At 39.7% G+C, this 26,201-nt stretch overlaps 1 protein-coding gene across 1 annotated transcript in view; it reads right to left on the reverse strand.

Moving 5' to 3' along the window:
* The window catches only part of LOC108520139 (DNA repair-scaffolding protein-like), a 182,714-nt gene that overhangs the window by 120,679 nt on the left and 35,834 nt on the right, over window positions 1-26,201 (reverse strand). The window contains exons 5-6 of the mRNA XM_017859416.1: window positions 18,280-18,459; window positions 15,486-15,649 (exon numbers count right to left, since the gene is read on the reverse strand). Of these exons, the coding sequence (XP_017714905.1) occupies window positions 15,486-15,649; window positions 18,280-18,459 (344 nt within the window). The remainder of the gene's footprint in view (window positions 1-15,485; window positions 15,650-18,279; window positions 18,460-26,201) is intronic.

Consider the following 26,201-nt stretch of genomic DNA (forward strand, 5'->3'; position numbering starts at 1 on the left):
GTATTGGGGTGGGAGTTACCCGATTTTCCAGGTGTTGTGTGTCTCAGTTCCCCTGGCTAGGAAAAGGGATTCCCTTCCCCCTTGCACTTCCCAGGTGAGGCGATGCCTCGCCCTGCTTCAGCTCTCGCTGGTCAGGCTGCAGCAGCTGACCAGCACCAATTGTCCAGCACTCCCTAGTGAGATGACCCCAGTACCTCAGTTGAAAATGCAGAAATCACCGGTCTTCTGTGTCGCTCACGCTGGGAGTTGGAGACTGGAGCTGTTCCTATTCGGCCAAAACAGATGTGAGCCAGAATTTCTTTATATAGTCTTAATACAAGTCCTTTGCAGATACAGGTTTTGCTATTATTTTCTTCATGTCTCTTGACCAGCAGAATTTTTTTATTTTGAAGAAGTTTATAGAGTGTTAGGTGTTTTCTTTAAAACAGTTGCTGCTTTCTGTATCTTTACTTGTTTATTCTAAAAGCTTTATACTTTTAGCTTCAACATTTAGATCTATGATCCCTCTTGATTTATCTTTTGGGTACCATGTGAGGTAGGGAGTCAAGGTGAACTTTTATCCATACAGATGTCTAGTTGTTCCAGCATTTTTTATTTAAAAGCCTTTCATTTCCCTCATTGGATACTTTCTTTGTTAAAAATGATGTATCAGTTCTCTGTTCTGCTCCATTTATATGACTATATATCCTTACGCTGATATCATAGTCTTGATTACTGTATCATTAGAGTAAATCTTGAAATAAAGAAATTTACGTCTTCCACCTCGTAAATCATCAAGATTGCTTTGCATAACATAGGTCCTTTCTATCTTCCTATGTTATAATCAGCTTTTCAATGTCTACCAAAAGAGAAAAGTCCAGCTAAGATAATGATTTGAACCACATTAAATTCGTAGATCAACTAGGGATAACCATGTTGTTTTACTTCCAAATATTCAGATTTTTCCTGAATATCTTATTGCTATTGATTTCTACTTTAAATTCTACTGTAGTTACACTACATACTCTTTAAGATTACAATCTTTTGAAATGTACTGAGACATGTTTTAGGACGCATATATTATTTATCTCAGTATGCATATCATGTATACTTGAATAGAATGTACACTCTATTTTAGTTGTCCATGATATTCTACAAATGCCAGTTAGGTCAAGGTGGTTGAAGTATTTTACAGATCTTCTATGTTCTAACTGATTTTTTGTCTAGATTTTCTGTAAGTTACACAGTAGTCTTAAAATTTCCATCTGTGACTGCAGATCTTATTAGGTGCATACAAATTTATGATTACTATGTATTTCTAATGAGTTTTATCACTATGAAATGCCCTTGTTTATCTCCAATACTGTCTTGAAGTCTATTTTATCTAATATTAATATAATAATCCTATCTTAGTATTTGCATGCTACACCTTTTCCCATACATTTACTTTCAATCTATCTGTGTCATTATTTTTAAAATGCATCTCTGGTAGACAGAATACAGGAAGGTCAGACTTTCTATCCAATGTGTGAATCTCTACCTTTAAATAAAACACTTAATCTATGTTCAATTAAGGTAATTATTGATAGACTCGACCTAGGTTTGTAATTTTGCTATTTAAAATTTAGATCTAAATTTTAGATCTAAGAGGAACCTGGTGGGAGGTAACTGAATCATGGAGCAGTTACCTAACCCTCATGCTATTCTCGTAATAATGAGTGAGTTCTAAGGAGATCTGATGGATTCATAAGGGGCTTTTCCCCTGACTTTGCTCTCATTCTGTTCCTTGCTGCCACCCTGTGAAGGACATGTTTGCTTCCCCTTCCTCCATGATTGCAAGTTTCCTGAGGCCTCCCCGGCCATGCTGAACTGAGTCAATTAAACCTCTTTCCTTTATAAATTACTCAGTTTTGAGTATGTCTTTATTAGCATTATGAGAACAGACTGATACACATCTCATTTGTTTTATATTCTGCTGTTCCTTTACACCTTTTTTCATATTCTCTAAATACATTTTAGAATTCCATTTTGACTTCTCGTTTTTTAGCTATCACCTCTTTGCATCTTTTTCTTTTTTAGTGTTTGTTCTAGGAATTATAAAGTATATTTTTAACTTTGCACAGTGGACTAATTCTACCCCTTCATAAAATAAAGACCACAGTAAGCACATAACTCCATCTACCTAGACTCATCCTTTAAGCCCAGCAGTCATATAAAAATGCCATATCGTAACATTATAATTTCTGCTTTAAACAATCAGAATTATATATTTCTTAATGGAGTGGGGAAGACTTACATTTTTCCAACTGCAATGCTCTTCATTCCTGAAGATCTGAGTTTCAACTGGTATCACTTTCCTTCAGCTTGAAGTATCTCCTTAAACATTTCTTGTAGTATAAAGATTTTCTTAGCTAGAAAGTATGTTTTCTTATTTGGCTATAGAATTCTGAGTTGATGTTTACTTTACCAGTACTTTAAAGGTGTTTATAGCCTGCTGGCCTGCACTACTTCTGATAAGAAGTCAGCTACCATTCATTAGCATTTCTCAGGGTGCTTTCAAGATTTTTTTCTTTTTGTAGAGATGAAGTCTCACTTCATTTCCCAGGCTGGTCTCAAACTCCTTAGCTCAAGCAATACTCCCTCTTTGGCCTCCCCAAGTGCTGCTGTACAGGAATAAGCCACTGCAAGATTTTTTGTCTATTAGTTTCAACAGCTTCACTATAATGTACTTATGTGTTATTTTGTTGTATTTATCTTGTTTGGAGTTCACTGAACTTCTTCAACATGTAAATTCATGTTTTTTACCAATTTAGGGAAATTTCCAGCCATAATTTCTCCAGAATTTTTTGACCCAATTTCCCCTGGCCTCTATTTCTAGGATACCAAGTGTTAGACCTTTTGATGTTGTCCTACCAGCCACTGACGCTAGCTAGTTTCACTTTTTGAAATCTCTTTTTCACTTTTTAAGAATAACTTCTATGAATCTAGCAACTTCAGTGACTCCTTTTTTTCCTAACATTCTGTAATCTCTAATCCGTTTTCATTTGAAATATTGTATTTTTTACCTATAGAATTTTCATTTAGTCCTTTTATCTAGTTTCCATTTTTCAGCTGAAGTTTCTTATCTGTGTATTCATGGTGTACACATTTTCTTTATACATCCTTAAGAAGAGTTATAACAGCTGCTAATTCTAACATAGGAGTCATATCAAGGCCAGTCTCAATTAATTGGTTTTTCACTTAAGTATGGGTCACATTTTTCTGCTTGTGTATGTGTGTGTCTACTGAATATGGATTGTATTCTGGACACTGTGCATGGTACAGTTTTAGAAACTCTGGATTTGATTATATTCTTCTGAAGAGTTTTTTTTTTTTTTTTTTTTTTTGAGACAGATTCTCGCTCTGTCGCCCAGGCTGGAGTGCAGTGGCCGGATCTCAGCTCACTGCAAGCTCCGCCTCCCAGGTTTACGCCATTCTCCTGCCTCAGCCTCCCGAGTAGCTGGGACTACAGGCGCCCGCCACCTCGCCCGGCTAGTTTTTTTGCATTTTTTAGTAGAGACGGGGTTTCACCGTGTTAGCCAGGATGGTCTCGATCTCCTGACCTCGTGATCCGCCCGTCTCGGCCTCCCGAAGTGCTGGGATTACAGGCTTGAGCCACCGCGCCCGGCCTTTTTTTTCTTTTAATAGGTAGGTAAGTTGGCTATACCACTCTCTAAACTCTTTCTTGAGCAAATGAAATATCTTTAGTTATTTTAGCCTAAGACTTTTATGCAGAATTTGGGACACCCTTCTCTATGAAAGACTACTTTATACTCACTAACTTTCCCAACTCTGTCTTGTGGTTTCTATTCAAACTTCCATCACCTGCACAACCAATGACCGAGTCCTGTCCTCTAGGAAACATCCACAAAAAATGAAATGCTCATCTTACACCATTCCATCTTCCAAATGTCAACATCCTTCAGTTTCTTCCTACTTTCTGTCCTCCTACTGTGCTTTCACATACTTTTTTAAAAAAATTTTGTCCAAAAGTTGTCATTGTTATTTTCAGGAAAGGTAGTGTGACATGTGCAGCTCTGACATTATTAAAAGTACAACTCAAAAGAATTGTTTATAATACTAGAAGACTGTGAAAGTCACATCCATAGTGACTTATTACTTTCCTTTATTTATTTTTTTTTTTTGAGACGGAGTCTTAATTTCTCGCCCAGGCTGGAGAGCAATGGCGCGATCTCGGCTCACTGCAACCTCCGCCTTCTGGGTTCCCGCCATTCTCCTGCCTCAGCCTGTAGCTGGGACTACAGGACCCCACCACCATGCCTGGCTAATTTTTTGTATTTTTTAGTAGAGACAGGGTTTCACCGCGTTAGCCAGAATGGTCTCAATCTCCTGAACTCGTGATCTGCCTGCCTTGGCCTCCCAAAGTGCTGGGATCACAGGCGTGAGCCACTGCACTGGACAACTTACTATTTTTCTTTTTTTCTTTTTTTTTTTTTTTTTATTGAGACAGAGTCTGTTGCCCAAGCTGGAGTGCAGTGGTGTGTGTTTTTTTTTTTTTTGAGACAGAGTCTGACACCTAGGCTGGAGTGCAGTGGTGGGATCTCGACTCACTGCAAGCTCTGCCACCTGGGTTCACGCCATTCTCCTGCCTCAGCCTCCTGAGTAGCTGGGACTACAGGCGCCCGTCACCACGCCCGGCTAATTTTTTGTACTTTTAGTGTAGATGGGGTTTCACCGTGTTAGCCAGAATGGTCTCGATCTCCTGACCTCGTGATCCGCCCACCTCGGCCTCCCAAAGTACTTGGATTACAGGCGTGAGCCACTGTGCCTGGCTGACTTACTACTTTTTAATATTACATAGCTGTAACACTATTTCCTAAAGCAATCCTTTTCTATTATGTCCTTCTTGTATCAGAAAACAGAAGTATTTGGGAAATGAAAAGATGGAGNAGTGCAGTGGTGTGTGTTTTTTTTTTTTTGAGACAGAGTCTGACACCTAGGCGGGGGGGCAGGGGGGGGATCTCGACTCACTGCAAGCTCTGCCACCTGGGTTCACGCCATTCTCCTGCCTCAGCCTCCTGAGTAGCTGGGACTACAGGCGCCCGTCACCACGCCCGGCTAATTTTTTTTTTTTTTTTTTTTGTATTTTTTAGTAGAGACGGGGTTTCACCGTGTTAGCCAGAATGGTCTCGATCTCCTGACCTCGTGATCCGCCCACCTCGGCCTCCCAAAGTACTTGGATTACAGGCGTGAGCCACTGTGCCTGGCTGACTTACTACTTTTAATATTACATAGCTGTAACACTATTTCCTAAAGCAATCCTTTTCTATTATGTCCTTCTTGTATCAGAAAACAGAAGTATTTGGGAAATGAAAAGATGGAGAAGAAAGACGGGAATGAAGGGAAATGAGATGACCCAGTGATAGTAGTGAAAGGGGAAGAAAGTTCACACAAAGAAAAGGAACAATCTGACAAACTCCTTGTCCTGGCATCTTTTAAGCTCAAGTTCAGCTATAAAAGAAGGGAGATGATGAAAAGATAAAATATAATTTCTGGCACAGATGCAACAATCGATATTGGTACATACAGTTACTCACTTTCATAAAGAGAATAAAAGCCTGAAAATGCCATACTAAGATAATGAACAGATACAATATATAATACATGAGTTATAATATAAAATAACAGTAAAAAAAAAAGACTCCTCAATACAATCTCCAACCTTTTCTTTTTACCATGAGAACACACTGGAATATAGACTTCAGTAAAATGTTTCTCTAATTAAATCTTTAAAATATAATCATACAAAAAACATGACTAAGAACTCCAGAATTCCCTTTACAAGCACTAAATTTTATCAGTTTTTATATAAACATAATCATATGAGGTTTCTAAAATGTATGATGACCAGAGTTAAACTCAACTGTATGTAAATTATACACAGAGGATTCTGAGAAGATGGTGGAGTAGGAAGCACCACGAATGTGTTGCTCCACCTAGAAGATCACTGCACTGGCAGAATCTCTTCTATTTAAATATTTTGAAATTCTGGAATCTACCGAAGGCTTGTAACGTCCAGAGGAAAGCCTGAACATAATTTTAATCCCTTGCTGGTATTAGCACAGTAGCAGCTATCCATTAGCTACCCTCAACCCTATGGCAGGCAGTTGAGCATGCATTCCTAGCAGCAGCTTGCGTGCAGCTTACAGGAACCAAGGACAGGCAAAAAGGACCCTCTCTTCCAAATATAGGGGATGTGTTCCCTGATCAGTGAATGCTACTTCTGATCATAGAAATGGGACAAAGAGGTGGATACACCTCTTGTTGCTTCATCTCCACTCACTGTTACAAGCTCTCTCCTACCCCTAGCCCCACCCACAAAGTAACTGCTGGGGATTTAAAGGATTTAGTTTTTCTCTTTTTCCCTTTGGGGAGTCAGATGTTAAAGACTAGGGCATTTGAAAGCAACTGTATATAAAGAAAAAACAGAAACTTCCTACACATTCCTGGAGAAAAACTCAGGCTTAGGAAAGACTCAGAAAATCTTAAGTTTACACCTCAGGCTGATCCTTCACATAGAGACAGCCTACAACAATAAAAATAAACAAAAACAATAACATTAAAAAAAAAACAAAACAGCAGGCCAGGCGTTGTAGCTCATGCCTGTAATCTCAGCACTTTGGGAGGCTGAGGTGGGCAGATCACCTGAGGTCAGGTGTTTGAGACCAGCCTGGGCAACATGGTGAAACTTCATCTCTACTAAAAAGCACAAAAATTAGCTGGGCATGGTGGTGCACACCTGTAATCCCAGCTGTAATCCCAGCTACTCGGGAGGCTGAGGCAGGAGAATCGGTTGAACCCAGGAGGTGGAGGTTGCAGTGAGCCGAGATCACACCACTGCACTCCAGCCTGGGCAATAGAGTGAGACTCTGCCTAAAAAACAAAACAAAACAAAACAAAACAAAACAAAACAAAACAAAACAAAACAAAACAGCAAATGCTGGGCAAGAGGGAGAATTTAATTTCCATACTTACCACATCATTATATTCAAATGCCCTGTTTTCAACAAAAAATAACAAGATATATAGTAAAGTATTGAGAGGTGACAATGTGCTAGCAGCCCTCACTTTCAGAGCCTCCTCAGCCTCGGCGCCCACTCTGGCAGTGCTTTAGGAGCCCTTCAGCCTGCCACGGCACCATGGGAGCTCCTCTCTGGGCTGGCTGACGCTGGAGCCGCCTCCCTCTGCTTGGGTGGAGGTGTGGAGGGAGAGGCGCGGGCAGGAACCCCAGCGAGCCAGTGCAAGTTCTGGCGGGCGCGGGCTGGGCAGGCCCTGCACATGGAGCGTCTAGCTGGCGTTGCTGGCCCAGGGCAGTGAGGGGCTTAGCACCCGGACCAGCAGCGCAGAGGGTACACTGGGTCCCCCAGCAGTGCCGGCCCACTGGCACTGTGCTCGAATTCTCACTGAGCCTCAGCCGCCTCCCCAGGGGGCAGGACTTTGGACCTGCAGCCCACCAGGTCCCAGCTCCCCCACTCTGCAGTGGGCTCCGGCGTGGCCTGAGCCTCCCCGACGGGCGCCGCCCCCCTGCTCTGTGGCACCCGGTCCCATCGACAGCCCAAGGGCTGAGGAGTGCAGTCACAGCTTGGGACTGGCGGGCAGCTCCACCTGCAGCCCTGGTGCAGGATCCACTAGGTGAAGTCAGCTGGGCTCCTGAGCCGGATGGGGACTTGGAGAACTTTTATATCTAACCAGAGTATTGTATATACACCAATCAGCACTCTGTATCTAGCTAATCTGGTGAAGACTTCGAGAACTTTTATGTCTAGCTAGAGGATAGTAAACACACCAATCAGCACTCTGTGTCTACTTCAAGGTTTATAAATACACCAATCAGTACTCTGTATCTAGCTAAATCTGTATCTAGCTAACCTAGTGGGGACTTAGAGAACTTTTGGTCTAGTACTGTGTCTAGCTCAAGGATTATAAAGGCACCAATCAGCACTCTGTCAAAACGGTCCAATCAGCTCTCTGTAAAGTGGACCAATCAGCTCTCTATAAAATGGACCAATCAGCAGTATGTGGGTTGGGCCAGATAAGGGAATAAAAGCACGCTGCCCAGACAGCCAGCACAACCCACTGGGGTCCCCTTCTGCACTGTGGAAGCTTTGTTCTTTCACTCTTTGCAATAAATCTTGCTGCTGCTCACTCTTTGGGTCCACGCCGCCTTTATGAACTGTAACACTTACTGCGAAGGTCTGCAGCTTCACTCCTGAAGCCGAGACCACAAACCCACCAGGAAGAATGAACAACTCCAGAGGCGCTGCCTGTAAGAGCTATAACGCTCACCAGGAAGGTCTGCTTCATTCCTGACAGCGAGACCACGAACCCACCAGAAGGAAGAAGCTCCAGACACATCTGAATGTCTGAAGGAACCAACTCCAGACACACCATCTTTAAGAACTATAACACTCGCCGTGAGGGTCTGCAGCTTCATTCTTGAAGTCAGCAAGACCAAGAACCCACCAATTCCGGACACAGTATGACACATTCAAAAGAAAAAAAAATAAACACAACTGTCCTTGAAAAAGTCTTGATGGCAGATCTTCCAGAGAAAGATTTTATGACAACTGTTTTAAATTTAGTCAAAGTATTAGGCCGGGCACAGTGACTCATGCCTGTAATCCCAGCACTTTGGAAGGCCAAGGTGGGTGGGTCACCTGAGGTCGGCAGTTTGAGACCAGCCTGGCCAACATGGTAAAACCCCGTCTCTACTAAAAATACAAAAATTAGCTGGGCATGGTGGCACATGCCTGTAATCTCAGCTACTAGCGAGGCTGAGGCATGAGAATCGCTTGAACCCGGGAGGCGGAGGTTGCAGTGAGTTGAGATTGCGCCATTGCACTCCAGCCTGGGTGACACAGTGAGACTCTGTCTCAAAAAAAAAAAAAAAAAGAAAAGAAAAATGAGAAGAGTCTGGGTGTGGTGGCTCACGCCTGTAATCCCAGCACTTTGGGAGGCCAAGGTGGGTAGATCACCTGAGGTCAGGAGTTCGAGTCCAGCCGGGCCAACATGGTGAAACCCCATCTCTCCTAAAAATACAAAAATTCACCAGGCGTGGTGACACATGCCTGTAATCCCAGCTACTCAGGAGGCTGAGGCAGGAGAACTGCTTGAACCCAGGAGGCAGAGGTTGCAGTGAGCCAAGATGACGCCACTGCACTCCAGCCTGGATGATAGAGACTCCATTAAAAAAGAAAAAAAAGAAAGAAAGAAATGAGACACGAATTTAAACATTTCATGAAAAAAATCAAGTAAACACAAAAGAAGACAGTAATGCAGGAAATGAGGGCCCCCACAAAAAGCAGTAAGTTATATAAACAACAAACAACAAAATGACAGAAATCTTTCTGTACAAATAATCTAAATTCAAATGGATTAAACTCTCCAGTCAAAAGACAGAGATTGACAGAATAGAGAAACAGGATTCAACCATATGTTGCCTATACTAGACTTTAGATCCACAGACACAGTTTGAAAATTAAAAGATAGAAAAAGATATTCCATGCAAATAGTAACCAGAACAGAGTAGAGATGGCTATACTAATATCAGAGAAAACAGACTAAATCAAAAAAGGTTACAAGAGACAAAAGATATTATATATGAATACATTATTTGATACAGCAAGAAGACAAAAATTATAAACATTTATGCACCAATTAAAAGATTTCAAAATACATGAAGCAAAACGGACAGAATTGAAGGGAGAAACAGACCTTTCTAAATAACAGATGATTAAATCAATACCCTGCTCTCAATAATGGATAGAATAGCCAGATTGAAGGTAAGTAAGGAAACAGAGGACCTCAGACACTAACCACCTAGATCTGATAGACATACACAACACTGTACCCAACAATAGCATATATATTCTTCTCAAGTGAATATAGAACATTTTCCAGGATAGACCATATGTTAGGTCACAAATTAAGTAAAATTGTGGTATAAACATACAATGGAATACTATTCAGTCTTTAATAAGAAGGAAATCCTAGCCAGGCTCAGTGGCTCATGCCTGTAATCCCAGCACTTTGGGAGGCTGAGGTGGGCAGATCACTTGAGGTCAGGAGTTCAAGACCAGCCTGGCCAACATAGTGAAACCTGGTCTCTACTAAAAATACAAAAATTAGCTGGGCGTGGTGGCGTGTGCCTATAATCCCAGCTACTAGGAGGCCAAGGCACGACAATCACTTGAACCCAGGAGGCGGAGGTTGCAGTGAGCCAAGATCGCACCACTGCACTCCAGCCTGGGCAACAGAGTGAGACTCCATCTCAAAAAATAAAAATAAAAAATTCTAACAACACGGATTAACCTTAAGGATATTATGCTAAGTGAAATAAACCAGTCACAGAAAGACATATACTATATGATTCTATTCATATGAGGTAATTACAGTAGTCAAAATCATACACAAAGTAGAATGGTGGTTGCCAGAAGCTGGGGGAAAGACAGAAGGAGGAGTTACTGTTTAATGAGTACAGAGTTTCAATTTCACAAGATGAAAAGAGTTCTGGAGATAGATGGTGGTGATGGTAGTTACACAACATTATGAAAATATTCAATACCACTGAACTGCACATTTTAAAATGGTCAAAATAGTAAATTTTATGTTGAGTGTATTTTACAACATAAAACATTGGGAAAAAAGATGAAAACAATGGGCAGTTCCTAGGCATTAACAATTAGTACACATCTAGTCATATCATTTTATTCTAATTCACTATTAAAACTGATTAAAAGCAAAACTGATTTTCAAAAATTTATATAAGTAAAATAAAAAAAATTACGTATATGCACATTAAATTTAGAAATATTTTTAAAGGTTTGTCAGATCACTTTCTGCAAGGTTATAATACACTCCCATGTGATACAAAATATTTTGTTTATTCTTGTTTTTTTTTTAACTTTTCCATAATTCCATCTTCTATGAGTTACTGAATCATTTTTCCTACCCTTACTGGTAAGAACACAAACAAAATATCTGTTTCACAAAAATGAATCCATTATTTCAAATTTGAAAGCCACATTTACTTTTCCTTTAAAACTACATGAACTACTTTCAGATCTTTTATCTGTGCCAGCCAGCTTCTGTTGCTTACCTTCTCACAAAAGTTCCTGAGTCTCACATTACTTTACATTCATTATGTCTATTAGCCTGTATTTGCATAGAAGTCACTACATAAAGTATATGAGAATTACTTAACAAAGTTCACCTAAACCCAATTTCCTTCACACTTCTGAAAAATTAGGTTATGAGAATTCACTGCTATGTCTCTGCTGCCCTCTGTAGGTATGGTGTCTTATAAGGTCCATTTTGCTTTGCTATAACAGAATACCATAGGGTAGGTAACTTACAGAGAAAAGAAGTTTATTTCTCTCAGTTATGGAGGCTGAAAATTCCAATATTAAGGTGCTGGCTCCTGGTAAGGTCCTTTGTCCTACACCTTCCCACGGCAGAAAGCAGAAAGACAAGTGAGGGTGAGAGCAAGGGACAGAAAATTTTTATAACAATATATCCTTGTGGTAACAAACCCACTACTGTGATAATGATATTAACCTATTCATGAGGGCATGGCCCTCATGGCCTAATCCTAATACAGGAACCATTAAGAGGTTCTTTTAACATATACCACTCTTTTAATATATACCATTCTTACATTGGTATAAAGATATACCTGAGACTGGGTAATTTATAAAAGACGAGGTTTAACTGGCTCACAGTTCCGCAGGCTGTACCGGAAGCATGGTGGCATATGCTTCTGGGGACGCCTCAGGGAGCTTTCACTCATGGTGGAAGGCAAAGTGGGTGCAGGCACTTCACATGGTGAAAGCAGTGAGAGGGGGGAGCAGACACTTCACACGGTGAAAGCAAGAGAGCAAAGCGGGCAGTGCTACACACTTTTATGTATTTATTTATTTATTTTTTTAATAGAGACAGGGTCTTGCTATGTTGGCCAGGTCGGTCTCAAACTCCTGGGCTCAACTGATCCTCCCATCTTGGCCTCCCAAAGTGCTGGGATTATAGGCAGGAATCACGGTGCCAGGCCACTACACACTTTTAAATTATCAGCTCTCATAAGAACTCACTCACTATTGTGAGGACAGTACCAAGGGGGATGGTGCTAAACCATTCATGAGAAATGCACTTCCATGATCCAGTCACCTTCCACCAGGCCCCATTTTCAACAATGGAAATTACAATTCAACATGAGATTTGGTTCGGGACACAGACCCAAACTGTTTTAGTCCCATATTTTAATATTGTCACCATGATAATTAAATTTCAACAAGAGTTTTCGAGAGGACATTCAAACCACAGCAAATGGTTCTTGAAGACACCAAAAAAATAAATTATAAAAACCCAGCCAATAATATCAAAGTACTATCAAGTTAATATGGAAAGTCATATCAGTAATCAAATACATCTGTTAAATGTCCTAAAAGAAAATACTGCAGGCCAGGTGCAGTGGCTCACACCTGTAATCTCAGCACTTTGGGAGGCCAAACTCTTGTACACTGTTGTGGGAATGTAAATTAACACAGCTTCTATGGAGAATAGCATGAAGATCTCTCAAAAAACTAAAAAATAGAACTACCATATAATCTAGTAATCCCACTTCTGGGCCAAAGAATTGAAATCAGTATGCTAAAAAAAAATCTGCACTCCCATGTTAATTGCAGGGCTATTCACAATAGCTAAGATTTGGAAACAATCTTAAGTGTCCAGATGAATGCATAAAGAAAATGTAGTATATCTACACAATGGAATACTATCCAGTCTTAATACAGAAGGAAATTCTATCATTTGCGACATGAATGAACCTGGAGGACATTACGTTAACTCAGATAAGCCAGGCACACAAAGACAAATACAGCATCATCTTACTTAAATGGGGAATCTAAAAAAGTAGAACTTAATAGAATCGGGGTAGCATGTTGGTTACCACAGGCTGGGAGAGAAAAGTGGATGGAGAAAGGGAAGATGCTGATTAAAGGGTACAAAATTTCATTTAGACAGAAGGAATATGCTTTAGTAATCTAATACACAGAATGATGACTATGATAATAGTGCATTGAATTTTACAAGTTTTTAAAATGTATAGGCATGCAAAAAAGCAGAAAAATACAACCCATAAGGAGGCGAAATAGACACAGAAATGACACAGATAGATTTACCAAAATAGCCATTAAAAAGTTATTATAAATATACTCTATGTTCAAAATACAGAATGTATGACATGTTAAGGAAAGGCATGGACAATATAAAAAGACTCATATCAAACTTCTAGAAATGAAAACTACAATGTCAGAGATGACCAACACACTTATAGTATTACCTGCAGAATATACTGAAGAATTTTTAAAGTTATTAAAAAAAAGAATTAAAAAAAAAACTTGAAGATGTAGCAACAGAAAACCACCCAAAATGAAATGAAGGGGACAAAACAAGGACAGCAAAAATGAGACATGACACATTAAGCAGCCTAATTAATATACATGTAATTGGAGTCACAGGAGGAAATGAAAAGGGGAGTCAGAAAAAAAATTTATTGAGAAGTAAAAGCCAAAAACTTACCAAATGTGATGAAAACTACAAACTCACATATATGCAGAAAAGAGTTAACATAGTTGGCCTGAAGTAGCTATCCTTAGAAAACCCTGCTTGCAAAGCTGGTCCTTGCCTAGCTTCTGAAAACAGATTTCAGGAGAATCTTCATCATTCCATAAATGATAAATAATGGTGGGTCACTGTGCCTAAACTGTGCAAACAATATGGTTTATACTGAATATCCATTTTCTTTCTGAAGTCTGGAATTTGGGTAGATTCTAGGGAGAGGGTACCTATGTCACCAGTCCCTAATAAAAACCCTGAGTCTCTAATGAGTTGCCTGGTACATAACACTTCACACATGTCATCTAAACATTTTGCTGAAAGAATTAAGCATATACTGTGTGACTCCACTGGGAGAGGACTCGTGGAAGACTGCTGATTTAAATTTGCATTCTTTTGGCCAGGCATGGTGGCTGACACGTGCAATTTCAGCACTTTGGGAGACCAAGGTGGACGGATCCCTTGAACACAAGGGTTTGAGACCAGCCTGGGGAAGATGGCAAACCACATTATACAAAAAATACAAAAATCAGCCAGACGTGGTGGCACATGCCTGTAGGACCAGCTACTCTGGAGGCTGAGGTGAGAGGATCACTTGAGCCCAGGAGATCAAGGCTGCAGTGAGCTATGAGTGCACCATTGCACTCTAGCCTGGGTGACACAGCAAGACCCTTTTTTACACCCTTTTTTCACCCTATTTTTGTATCCTTTCCGCGCAATAAATGATGGCCATGAGTATGACTATATGCTAAGTCCTGTGTATCCTCCTAGTCAACTGCTGAACCTGGAGGTGGTCTTGGGGAACCCCCAAAACACCATAGATTCAAAAGGCTTGACAAACACCAACTGAAAAATCATAAGGCATATCACAATCAAACTGCTTAAAACCAGTAATGAAGAGAAAAATCTTAAAAGGTCAAGAATGAGAATAGCTTCAAGGTTACTGACAGCAACTTGAGCTAAGATAATGAAGCAATGCCTTCAAAACTTCGAAGGAAAATTATTTCCAACCTAAAAATTCTATACAAATTTTCAATCACACATCAAAATATGACAAAAGCATCTCCTGACATACCAAATAATTCCTCAGAAAGTTATGGTAAGATGTGTTCAACCAAAACAGGGTGAAAACTAAGAAAGAGGAAAACATGAAATCCTGGATAAAGGAGCACAATACAGGACAGAGGTCAATAAATTCCCAGAATGATAGCAAAGTCCGGGTGACAATGTTTGCGAAAGGAGAGAGGACGCTGAGTTCAAACTGGAGCAGCTACGAGGTTGTGGGAAAGAGTTCTCCAAAAAAATGAAACTCACAGAATGCCTGCTGTCTGAAAATCTTAACAAGAGAGCTGGGCAATGATGAAAAAGTATTTTTTTCCATCAATAAGTAAAACTAGATGAACAAAAACCAAAATGATTATTAAGTCTAGGGAAAGCAAATAGTTGCAAAGGATAATAATATTTCCCTTGGCTATCAATATTATTTATTCACAATTGTGTAAATTGCTGAATATAATCTAACCAAACTTTGACATATCTGCACTGGGAGAACAGTAGGATAAAAAAAAGTTCAGTGTGCAGTGAGGGTTGGAAGTGAGCGAGAAGACAGATCAATATTTACCCATGTTGAGAAGTACAGCACAAGCATGTTACTTAGAGATAAGTGAGTAAAGAAAAAAAGAATTCCCTAAGAGTCAAAAGTAGTTGTTCTTGAGGAAGGACAGGAAAACACACACACACATGGACACACACACACACACACACACACACACAAAACAGCTATGATTAGCAAATGTTATACAGAGACTAAAAGTTTTGAAATAATTCATTCTTACCTTGGGAAGTTCTGATAGCTTCTCATCACTTGTCAAAGACTGATTACTTGCACAAGAAGCACAGTCTGAGATTTCCACAGCACCCTCGTCATCTTCAAATTCATTACAGTCACTAGCCTCTGCCCTGTCACTGTCAATCTCCCAGTCAACACACTGTAATTCACCTAAGAAAAACAATTTTTAACTTGCTTAATTATCTCCTTAATCTTTCACTTTTAAATCTCCTTTATTCTTAGTAGTTATCCATGTCACTCAGTAATTTTAAAAAACATATTTAGGGCCAGGCACAATGGCTCATGCCTATAATCCTAGAGCTCTGGGAGGCCAGGGTGGGCAGAACGCCAAAACTCAGGAGTTCAAGACCAGCCTGGTCAACAAGATGAAATGCTGTCTCTATTAAAAACACAAAAAATTAGCTGGACATGGCAGCGCACATCTATAGTCCCAGCTACTCAGGTGGCTGAGGCACCAGAATCGTTTGAACCTGGGAAGTGGAGGTTGCAGTGAGCCGAGATCGTGCCACTCAACTCCAGCCAGGGCAACAGAACGAGACTCTGTCTCAAAAAAAAAAAAAAAAAAATGTAGACAGTGAAAAGTATATTTCTACTCTTAAATCACTGTTTCTCCCAAATCTTACCCCAACTCCAATTTTAACTACTTTTATTGTTTCTGTATCCTTGTAGAGTTTCTCCAGCATGTTTAAGCAAATAAACTATGTATTGTTATTTTTTCCTCCTTTCTTACATAGCTAGACTTTTTCACTAAACACAATTAAGAGGATATAGTAGGATTGCTTGACCACAGGAGTTTGAAGCTGCAGTGAGCTATGATCCACTGCACTTCAGCCTCGGTGGCAGAGCAAGACCTCATCTCTTAAAAAAAAACAGCCACTATAATGATCTTAACAGACTGAAGGTCCAGCCACCACTGAGAGAAGCAGATGCATAATGGCAACTGCTTCCCACATTAACATCAAATTTAGTCATGGAAGCCAGGCAGGGGAACACATTAGAGATTTTCCAGGATGCTGAACCTTCCCAACAGGAAGCCAGGGACAGACAAGGGAAAAACACAAGTGCCCTCAGAGCTGCCGCCAGTATCACACATCTTTGCAGCACTCGTTCATTCATTCACACCTTCATTCATTAGACAAAGCAAGTGCCTAAAAAGAGCCCATCACACCATTCAAGATACTCACAATACGAAATAAATATAAGAGAGAAAACAGCACCATCCCTAGCCTGAAGTAGCCCACAGATTAATACATATTGCAATGTGATGCATGCTATGAAATAACTGGGGCTTTCATCACAAAACTTTTGTGGTCACAAAACTTTTAAAAAACAGGAAGACTGCTACTATTACACTTATATTTGCATTTTACAGATAAGGAAATTGGATCTCCAGTAATTTAAGAGATTTTCCAAAAGTTATAAAAACTTTTAGACAATTGGTAAAAACCAAATGGAAGGGAGGCCGGGCACGATGGCTCACATGTGTAATCCCAGCACTTTGGGAGGCACAAACCATACTGTTTACCCATAAAAAGCATAAACTTTGCATTCTGAAATGTATGAAGACAAACCAAGAGTTATGTAACAACAAATTTCATTTACTATGGTCGAATTGCTATCAGCTTATATATAATCTTAAAATACCACTTCACCTGGTAACTACTAAAATGTCAATGGAATTAATAGTTACCAAAATGACATACAAAGTGGTCAAAAGAATTTAACTACCCTCCCGAGAAGCTGTCTGTACAAACCTAACCCTAGATAACTAACATGATCTGTCAAGAGTTAAAAGTCACAAGCTTATTTTGAAAACATTAAGACATTTAAATACTCTATAGAATATTTGTATATTTTAAAAATTCTAAAAGAACATGATTTCCATAATTCTACATCTGTGGTTATCAACTAGGGGTGATTTTTATCCTTCAGGCAACCCTTGACAACATCTGGAGACATCTTTGGTTATCATCACTGTGGTTGGGATCCTTTACCTAGCAGGTAAAGGCAAGGGACACGGCAGAATATCCTACAGGCAGAGGAAGGTGCTACTCCCCATAACAAAGAATCATCTGGCCCAAAATGTCAAGAGTGTCAAAGATAAGAAACTCTGCTTTCAATTGTCTAAAACATGACACAATATAAAACGTCATCTGAATAGAAATTTGTCAGTACGTTACACCTCTACCACACACTGGTTGTCAAAGTATTTACCCAACAGGTTGGGAAGAAGGCAGTGTGGGCGTGGCACTGTGTAGAAGGTGAAAGAACTGGCTATGGAGCAAAGAGACCTAAAATGGAATCCCAATCCATTCCATCAGTCCAAGCTTAAGTTGTTAACTATAAAAATAATATCTGTAATACCTATCTCCTAGAGTTGTTTTGAGAAATATTAAACAAGAAAATGTTTCTGAAGTGTTTACCATAGAGGGTGGGACTCAGTAAAATCTTATTAGAAAGGAATTTAATTTTCATTCTCTGGGACAAATGCCTAAAGGTGCAGTTGCTGGGCTGTATGGTAATTGCATGCTTAGTCTTTAAGAAACTGCCAGACTCTTTTCCAGAGTGGCTGTACCATTTTACTGTACACCTGCAATGTACTGGTGGTGATCCAGTTCCTCCACCACCTCACCACCATTTGGTATTGTCACTATTTTTTATTGTAGCCATTCTGATAGGTGGAATGTTAACGATAAATACTAGAAAGGAATGTAAGTTTCTTCCAATATTAAATCCAATATTTAACAGAAACTGGATTTCTAACAAAATTATCAATTTACCTTCATTAGTCCCATCTTCTGGACACACAATGTTCCTGTTACAAAATCTGTCTATTCTAGAGCAATGTCCATTATCTCTCTGTAATTGAGAAAGTGTCTTATCTTCATCCGACAAATCACTTCCACTGGAACTCCATGTTATGTCTGTAAGCCCACTGGTGCTTTTAGATGTGGTAGTTTCTGTTGAAGAAAAAGAAAGCACATAAATATCATCTCCTTATATGGTCATTTATCAGAATACAAATTTATGCGTGTAATTTTGCCAAAGTCACGAATACACAAAACTCTGTGATAGGAAAAGCAATGTCTACGTCAAATCTTTCTACCTAAAGTTCTATGTACAATCTCACTAACATTCTCTGGGTTCGAAGCCAAGTTCCAAGAAGAAAAAGTAGAACTGGTTAAGTTATACAAAAAAAGGAAAGTGACTAGAGCACAAAAGAAAACCAGGAAAATAAGACCTGAAATAACATTTCATAAAAGTATAACTTCCTGGGGTATTTGATGAAAACAAAAAATTTTTTAAAATGCAAAACACAAAGTCAAAACTTATGAGTAACAGGAATGCTTCTGTGTGCTTCCTTTGCCATGCTAAGAGCTCTGGGAGCAGGGTGCTTAAAACACTTAAGACCAAATATTGTATTTAATTACACTTTTTATTTTGAGATAATATTAGATTCATATACAGTTGTAAGAAATAACAGAGAAAACTCTTGTATCCATCACCCAGTCCCTCCAATGGTAACATCTTGCAAAACTGTAACAACACAACCAGGATACTGACACTGATCCAGTCAAGATACAGATCAATTCTATCACCACAGGATGCCTTGTATTACCTTTTTATAGCTACACCATCTCCTGGCCCCATATCAATCCCTGAACTCTGTCAACCACTACTCAGTTTTGCATTTCTGTAATTCTGTCATTATAAAAATGTTATATAATCGAGACCAGCCTGGCCAACATGGTGAAACCCCATTTCCACTAAAAATACAAAAAATTAGCCAGGCGTGGTTGCAGGTACCTGTAATCTCAGCTACTTGGGGAGGCTGAGGCAGGAGAATTGCTTGAACCCAGGAGGCAGAGGTTGCAGTGAGCCAAGATTGAGCCACTGCACTCCAGCCTGGGCAACAAGAGCGAAACTCTATCTCTCTCTGTCTCCGTCTCTCTCCCTTTCTCTCTTCTCTCCTCTCTCTCTCTCTCTCTCTCTCTCTCTCTCTCTCTCTCTCTCTCTCACACACACACACACACACACACACACAGGTTATATAAATAAAATCACTATGTAACCTTTTAGGATTGACTTTTTTCACTCAGAATAATTTCCTAGACATTCATCTAAGTTATCAACATTTATTTTGTTTTATTACTGAATAGTACACCATGATACTATGCACCATAGTTTGTTTAATCATTCACCTACTGAAGGACATCTGTGTTGTTTCTAGTTTGGGGCTATTATGAACAAAACTGCTTATAAACATCTGTGTACAAGATGTTATCTAAATTTGATTTTCATTCTCTGGGACAAATGCCTAAGCATGCAGTTGCTGAGTTATATGGTAATTCCATGTTTAGTCTTTAAGAAACCACCAGACTGCTCTCCAGAGTGGCTGTACCATTTTACTGTACACCTGCAATGTACTGGTGATCCACTCTCTCCACAACCTCACCAGCATTTGGTATTGCCACTATTTTTTATTATAGCCATTCTAATAGGTGGAAAACCTAGCCAGAATGGGTCTATTTCATCTTGGTAGAATCAAAAGTCAACAGCAAACTTTTCTGATATTGATCAGAAAAGGAATATATACCTAATAAAATCAATTATTCTATTTATATTCATAATTATAAATATAATGCTAAAACATATATATGTACATATATACATACATATCTTATCCTATGTGGTATAATATTTGATATATTTCAAAGCACATTTCAATACACTATGAAATGAAGAGATTAGATATTTATAAAATTCATGTTTTACAAAAAATAAACCTAGGCTTCATCAGATACATATTTACAGAACCCCTCTGATACAGTAAACCATGAAGAAACAAAAAAAACTCCAGCCTAGGCAACACAGTGAGACCCAATCTCTACAAAAAATTAAAAAATTAACTGAGCATAGTGGTGCATGCCTGTAGTCCCAGCTACTTGTAAGTCTGAAGCAGGAGGACGAGTTTAAGAGCAAACGTTTGAGGCTGCAGTGAGCTATGACTGCACCACGGCACTCCATCCTGAGTGACAGAGTAAGATCCCATCTCTAAAAAAGAAAGGAAAAGAAAAGAAAAGAAAAGAAAACTCCTTCCCACAAGGAACATGTATGGTCTGGAAGGAAACACTAATCATGAAAAAAACTAACACTATACCAGATGTATGTCATGGAATAGTGGTGGCACAAAAAAACTGAATATTCCACTTTGCATTGATCAGGAAAAGAGGATTCACTAACAAGATGATGTCTGAAAAAACAGTATTTACAAAGGCAAAAAACATGGAATAGTCAACATTTACTGAACGCTTACTACTTTGTGCCACAAACATCTAGAATTACTGAAGTGGCCTATTGTTCATGTTATAAAAGGGAAAATAAACTATTCAGAACATCCTAAGAATCTGTATCTATCTAAAAGCTAATAAACTGAGTACTTGCAAGAGACATTATCGATCTCTATCACTATTGTGCATTTGAAAATAAGTCAAGAAGCAAGTTATCGGCCGGGAGCGGTGGCTCACGCTTGTAATCCCAGACTTCAGGAAGCTGAGGCAGGTGGATCACGAGGTCAGAAGCTCAACACCAGGCTGGCCAAGACGGTGAAACCCCATCTCTACTAAAATACAAAAAATTAGCCAGGCATGGTTGTGGGGCCTGTAATCCCAGCTACTCCGGAGACTGAGGCAGATAACTGCTTGAACCCAGGAGGTGGAGGTCGCAGTGAGCAGAGATCGCGCCACTGCACTCTAGCCTGGGTGACAGAGTGAGACATCATCTCAAAAAAAAAAAAAAAAAAAAAGAAAAGGAAGTTATCACTATTTGCAAATTACAAAATGAATTCATGGAAAAGTCAAGAAACCAACTGAAAAATTACTACCATTAATAAGAAAGTCCAATAAAGGTGGCAAGGTACAAACTATGATATGAAATCAAATTTAAAGCAGTAGAAAAAACAATAAAATACCTACAAGAAACTTAAGTGTCACGGGAAGTCAGGGACCCCGAATGGAGGGACCAGCTGGAACCATGGCAGAGGAACATAAATTGTGAAGATTTCATTTTAATATGGACATATATCAGTTCCCAAAATTAATACTTTTACAATTTCTGTACTTCAATCTCTGAACATAAATTGTGAAGATTTCATTCTAATATAGACATTTATCACTTCCCAAATAATACTTTTATAATTTCTTATGCCTGTCTTTAATCTCTCAATCCTGTTATCTTCGTAAGGTGAGAATGTACCTCACCTCAGGACCACTATTGTGTTACACTGTATAAATTGATTGTAAAACACATGTGTTTGAACAATATGAAATCAGTGCACCTTGAAAAAAAAGAGAACAGCGATTTTCAGGGAACAAGGGAAGACAACCATAAGGTCTGATGGCCTGCGGGGTTGGGCAGAATAGAGCCATATTTTTCTTCTTGCAGAGAGCCTATAAACGGACATGCAAGTAGGGAAGATATCACTAAATTCTTTTCCCAGCAAGGAATATTAATAATTAATACCCTGGGGAAGGAATGCATTCCTGGGGGGAGGTCTATAAATGGCTTCTCTGGGAGTGTCTCTCCTATGCGGCTGAGATAAGGACTGGTCTCCTGCAGTACCCTCAGGCATAACAGGGTGGGGGAAAAAACCCACCCTGGTGAATTTGAGGTCAGATGGGTTCTCTGCTCTCAAACCCTGTTTTCTGTTGTTTAAGATGTTTATCAAGACAATACGTGCACAGCTGAATATAGACCCTTCTCAGGAGTTTTTGATTTCACCCTTTGCCTTGTGATCTTTGCTTTGCCCTTTGCCTTGTGATCTTTATTGGCCTCAGAAGCATGTGATCTTTGTTCTCCTTTTTGCCCTTTGAAGCATGTGATCTTTGTGACCTACTCCCTGTTCGTATACCCACTCCCCTTTTGAAGTCCTTAATAAAAACCTGCTGGTTTTGCTGTTCAGGTGGGCATCACAGTCCTACCGATATGTGATGTCACCCCTGGAGGCCCAGCAGTAAAATTCCTCTCTTTGTACTCTTTCTCTTTATTTCTCAGCTGGCCAACACTTAGCGAAAATAGAACCTACGTTGAAATATTGGGGGTGGGTTCCCCAATACTTAAGAGACATGTAAAACCAAACTATACGTTTTTAGACTTCAAAAGAACATAAAAGAACAAACAGAAAGACATATACTAAGATTTTGGATGATCTGATCAGAAAAAACTGACCTCACTGCCTTGAGGCTGAGCATCTTTTCATACATTTGAAAATCATTTATATTTCCCTTTTTGAAAGTAGTCTCTCCATAACCATTATTTTTGCAATAGTTATCTTTTTTCCCCTAGATTAAGTTCTGACAGTTCTTTATGAGAAAGATCAGCCTTGGTCTGTGACATGAGTCACAATATTTTCCCTGGTTTTTCTGAATTTTAAATTTTGTTTATGTACATGTAATTTTTTATAAGAGATGTGGTCTTGCTATGTTGCCCAGGATGGACTGCAGCATCTGTACACAGGCATGATCACAGCACACTGCAGCCTCAAACTCCTGGGCTCAAGTGATCTTCCTGCCCTATACAATACCAGACATATATATGTAATTTTGGCCTTGCTATTTTTCCCTTTATGCTTAGGTGAATTTACCAGCTTTATTCGTACAGTTCCTATGTTATAAGTCATTCATTGAAAAGCACTTCCCAAATGTAATGCCTTTTTTCAGCCAGCAGCTGTGGTGCCTGAGAGGCACACCCAGGCACTTTAGCTTCTGAGTCCATGTTCTTAACCATTATGCGTGGCTCCCAAGTCAGAGAGACCTGCAGTTGTTTTCACGATTAGTTTAGTGTGAGTATCTAAGAAAATATGTAACTGTCTGATGCTTATGTACCATCTAATTTAAAAGACAGGATAATCATTAGTTATGTCATTAAAACAAGACCAGGACTCTAGATTTATAAACCCATGAATTATAGGCACCTCACTGCACAACTAGACAGTTAAAACCACTATCAGAAATTGATTAGTAACTCATTTTACTTGCTGAAAAGAGGGTGTCCTTGATATCAAGGCTCATTCCAATGGAACCGTAGGATAAATATTAGCCAGACTGAACATTTCTGGGTGCCCACTGTGGGCTAGGCACTGTCCTAGCACCCGGTGTTATGAGCTGAACTGTGTCCCCGCTCCCACCCCCCGCCCCCAAAATTCATATGTTGAAGTCCTAACCTTCTGTACCTCAGAATGTGACTTTATTTGGAGACAGGGTCTTCATAGAGGTAGTCAAATTCAAGTAAGGTCATTAGGGTGGGCCCTAATCCAAGATGACTGAAATCCTTATAAGGGGAAATCTGGACACACAGACAGACATGCACAGAGAAAACAATGTGAAGAGACCTGGGGAAGAGACAGAGGAAGAAGGCAGTCATCTATAAGCCAAGGAGAGAGGTCTAGAACAGATTCTTCCCCCACAGCCCTCAGAAGGAACCAACCCTCCCAATAGCTTCATTTTGGAGACTGGCCTACAGAACTGTGAGACAGTCAGTTTCTGCTGATTAAGCCACCCAGTTTGTGGTACTTCCAAAGGCTGTAATACAGCCTTTGGAAACTAGTTCAGCAGTGATATAAAGATGAGCAACAGATGGGGTCTGCCCTTAAGAAGCCAGTGGTCCAGTGGGGAAACAGGCAGCTCAAGAAATAATAATAATAATTAGTAATTTTTTATTAGCCGGCTAATTTTAGTTTTTTCCTTTTCTCATTAGTGCCAATTGCTATAATATTCAAAGATGAAGTTAATTTTGGTTTCTAAACCTTTATAATATGTTGGGGGGAAAAGTATTTTTCTTTAAAGAGATACGGCTTGAATCTTTTCTGGAGATTTTAAACATGTATAAGTAAATTCAACTTTGAAAAAGAAACATTAAATAAGTTGTTACCTTGTATTTCATAACAAAAATATATTTTTGGATGATCTTCCCATGCCACTACTTATTTGACCCATACTCTGGTGTACTTTCTACTCTATAGAATGATCAATATATTCTGAAAGGTTAGAAGAGCTTGTATGAATGTATAGTTACTTTATTTATAACACATGCAGCTTGTTAAGGCAAAAAATTATTATTAATAACTTAATAAAGGCTTGCTATTTGTAGTGGAGATTGATAGAAAAAGAGACTCAAGGAATTTCATAGAACTGGTTCATTTTTCACAGGTTCATTTAAACTGGTTCATTTAAACTAATACTGAAGTATTAGTTTAAGACATCCTATTAACAAAAATTCCAGGATAAAAATTCTATACTACATTTTGGGTGAGGAGGCAGTACTTTTATGACAGCTGGGAAGCAGAGTCGGGGAACATGCTTTTGTAATGTGTGCCTAAGGTCAGAGTCAGAGGCTTGTCTCTGACAACAGCTTCTGCAATTCCATCAGAAGATTATAGTATTTAAAAGATGTGTACAGTTTATCTCATAATACAACATTTTATAAATTTTAAAGAAACATTTTTGGCAAATTTTATTTTTCATTTGCATAGAAAAGAATGCATGTCACTGAAATAATAACATGGTTTAGAATGTCACAGAAAGTTATGCCACTGACATATGAGCAACTGCTCTCATCAAGCACCTACTGAAGTACCTTTAGGCATTTAATCTACTATTTTTAGCTCACTTAATATTCATAATAACTCAAAGATTATAACCATTCTCCAGATACAAAACTGAGACTGCGAATGTTTAGCTTGTTTTCAAAGATTATAGAGATACGACGCAGCAAGATCCCGGAAGTCACAAGCCCTCACTCTTCCTACACACCCACAGCAGGGCTGACTGCCTATGGCGGCAGAACCAGCGGCCTACCTAATATCCACTCACTCCCTCTTCATTACTAATAACCCCAGTTTTCTTTAGCAGCAACATACCTATCTAAAAATCCTTAATTTCACTAAAGTATCTTTAGTGGAGGTGACCCTTTATAACAGGTTCTAGTCAAAGGTAGAGGTACTGGGAAGGGCATTCCTTCCCAAAAGAAAGGCAAAGCTGACTTGGCGAAAATCCTCAGCACCTACACTCTTCCAAGAATTCAGCCTGGAGAATTCAGCCACCACCTACCGACCATGAGAACCAATCCCACACTCAGGCTACAGAATTCAGAAAGAATTTAGCCCTCTGGGGGGCAGAGCAAGATGGCCGAATAGGAACAGCTCCAGTCTCCAAGTCCCGGCACGAGCGACACAGAAGACCGGTGATTTCTGCATTTTCAACTGAGGTACTGGGGTCATCTCACTGGGGAGTGCCGGACAATCGGTACTGGTCAGCTGCTGCAGCCCGACGAGCGAGAGCTGAAGCAGGGCGAGGCATTGCCTCACCTGGGAAGCGCAAGGGGGAAGGGAATCCCTTTTCTTAGCCAGGCGAACTGAGACACACAACACCTGGAAAATCGGGTAATTCCCACCCCAATACTGCGCTTTAAGCAAACGGGCACACCAGGAGATTATACCCACACCTGGCTGGGAGGGTCCCACGGCCACGGAGCCTCCCTCATTGCTAGCACAGCAGTCTGCGATCTAACCGAAACAGCAGCAGCTAGGCTGGGGGGGGGCACCCACCATTGCTGAGGCTTAAGTAGGTAAACAAAGCCGCTGGGAAGCTCGAACTGGGTGGAGCTCACAGCAGCTCAAGGAAACCTGCCTGTCTCTGTAGACTCC

This window comes from Rhinopithecus bieti, unplaced genomic scaffold, assembly GCF_001698545.2.
Source record: "Rhinopithecus bieti isolate Rb0 unplaced genomic scaffold, ASM169854v2 scaffold_50752, whole genome shotgun sequence".
NCBI lineage: Eukaryota > Metazoa > Chordata > Mammalia > Primates > Cercopithecidae > Rhinopithecus > Rhinopithecus bieti.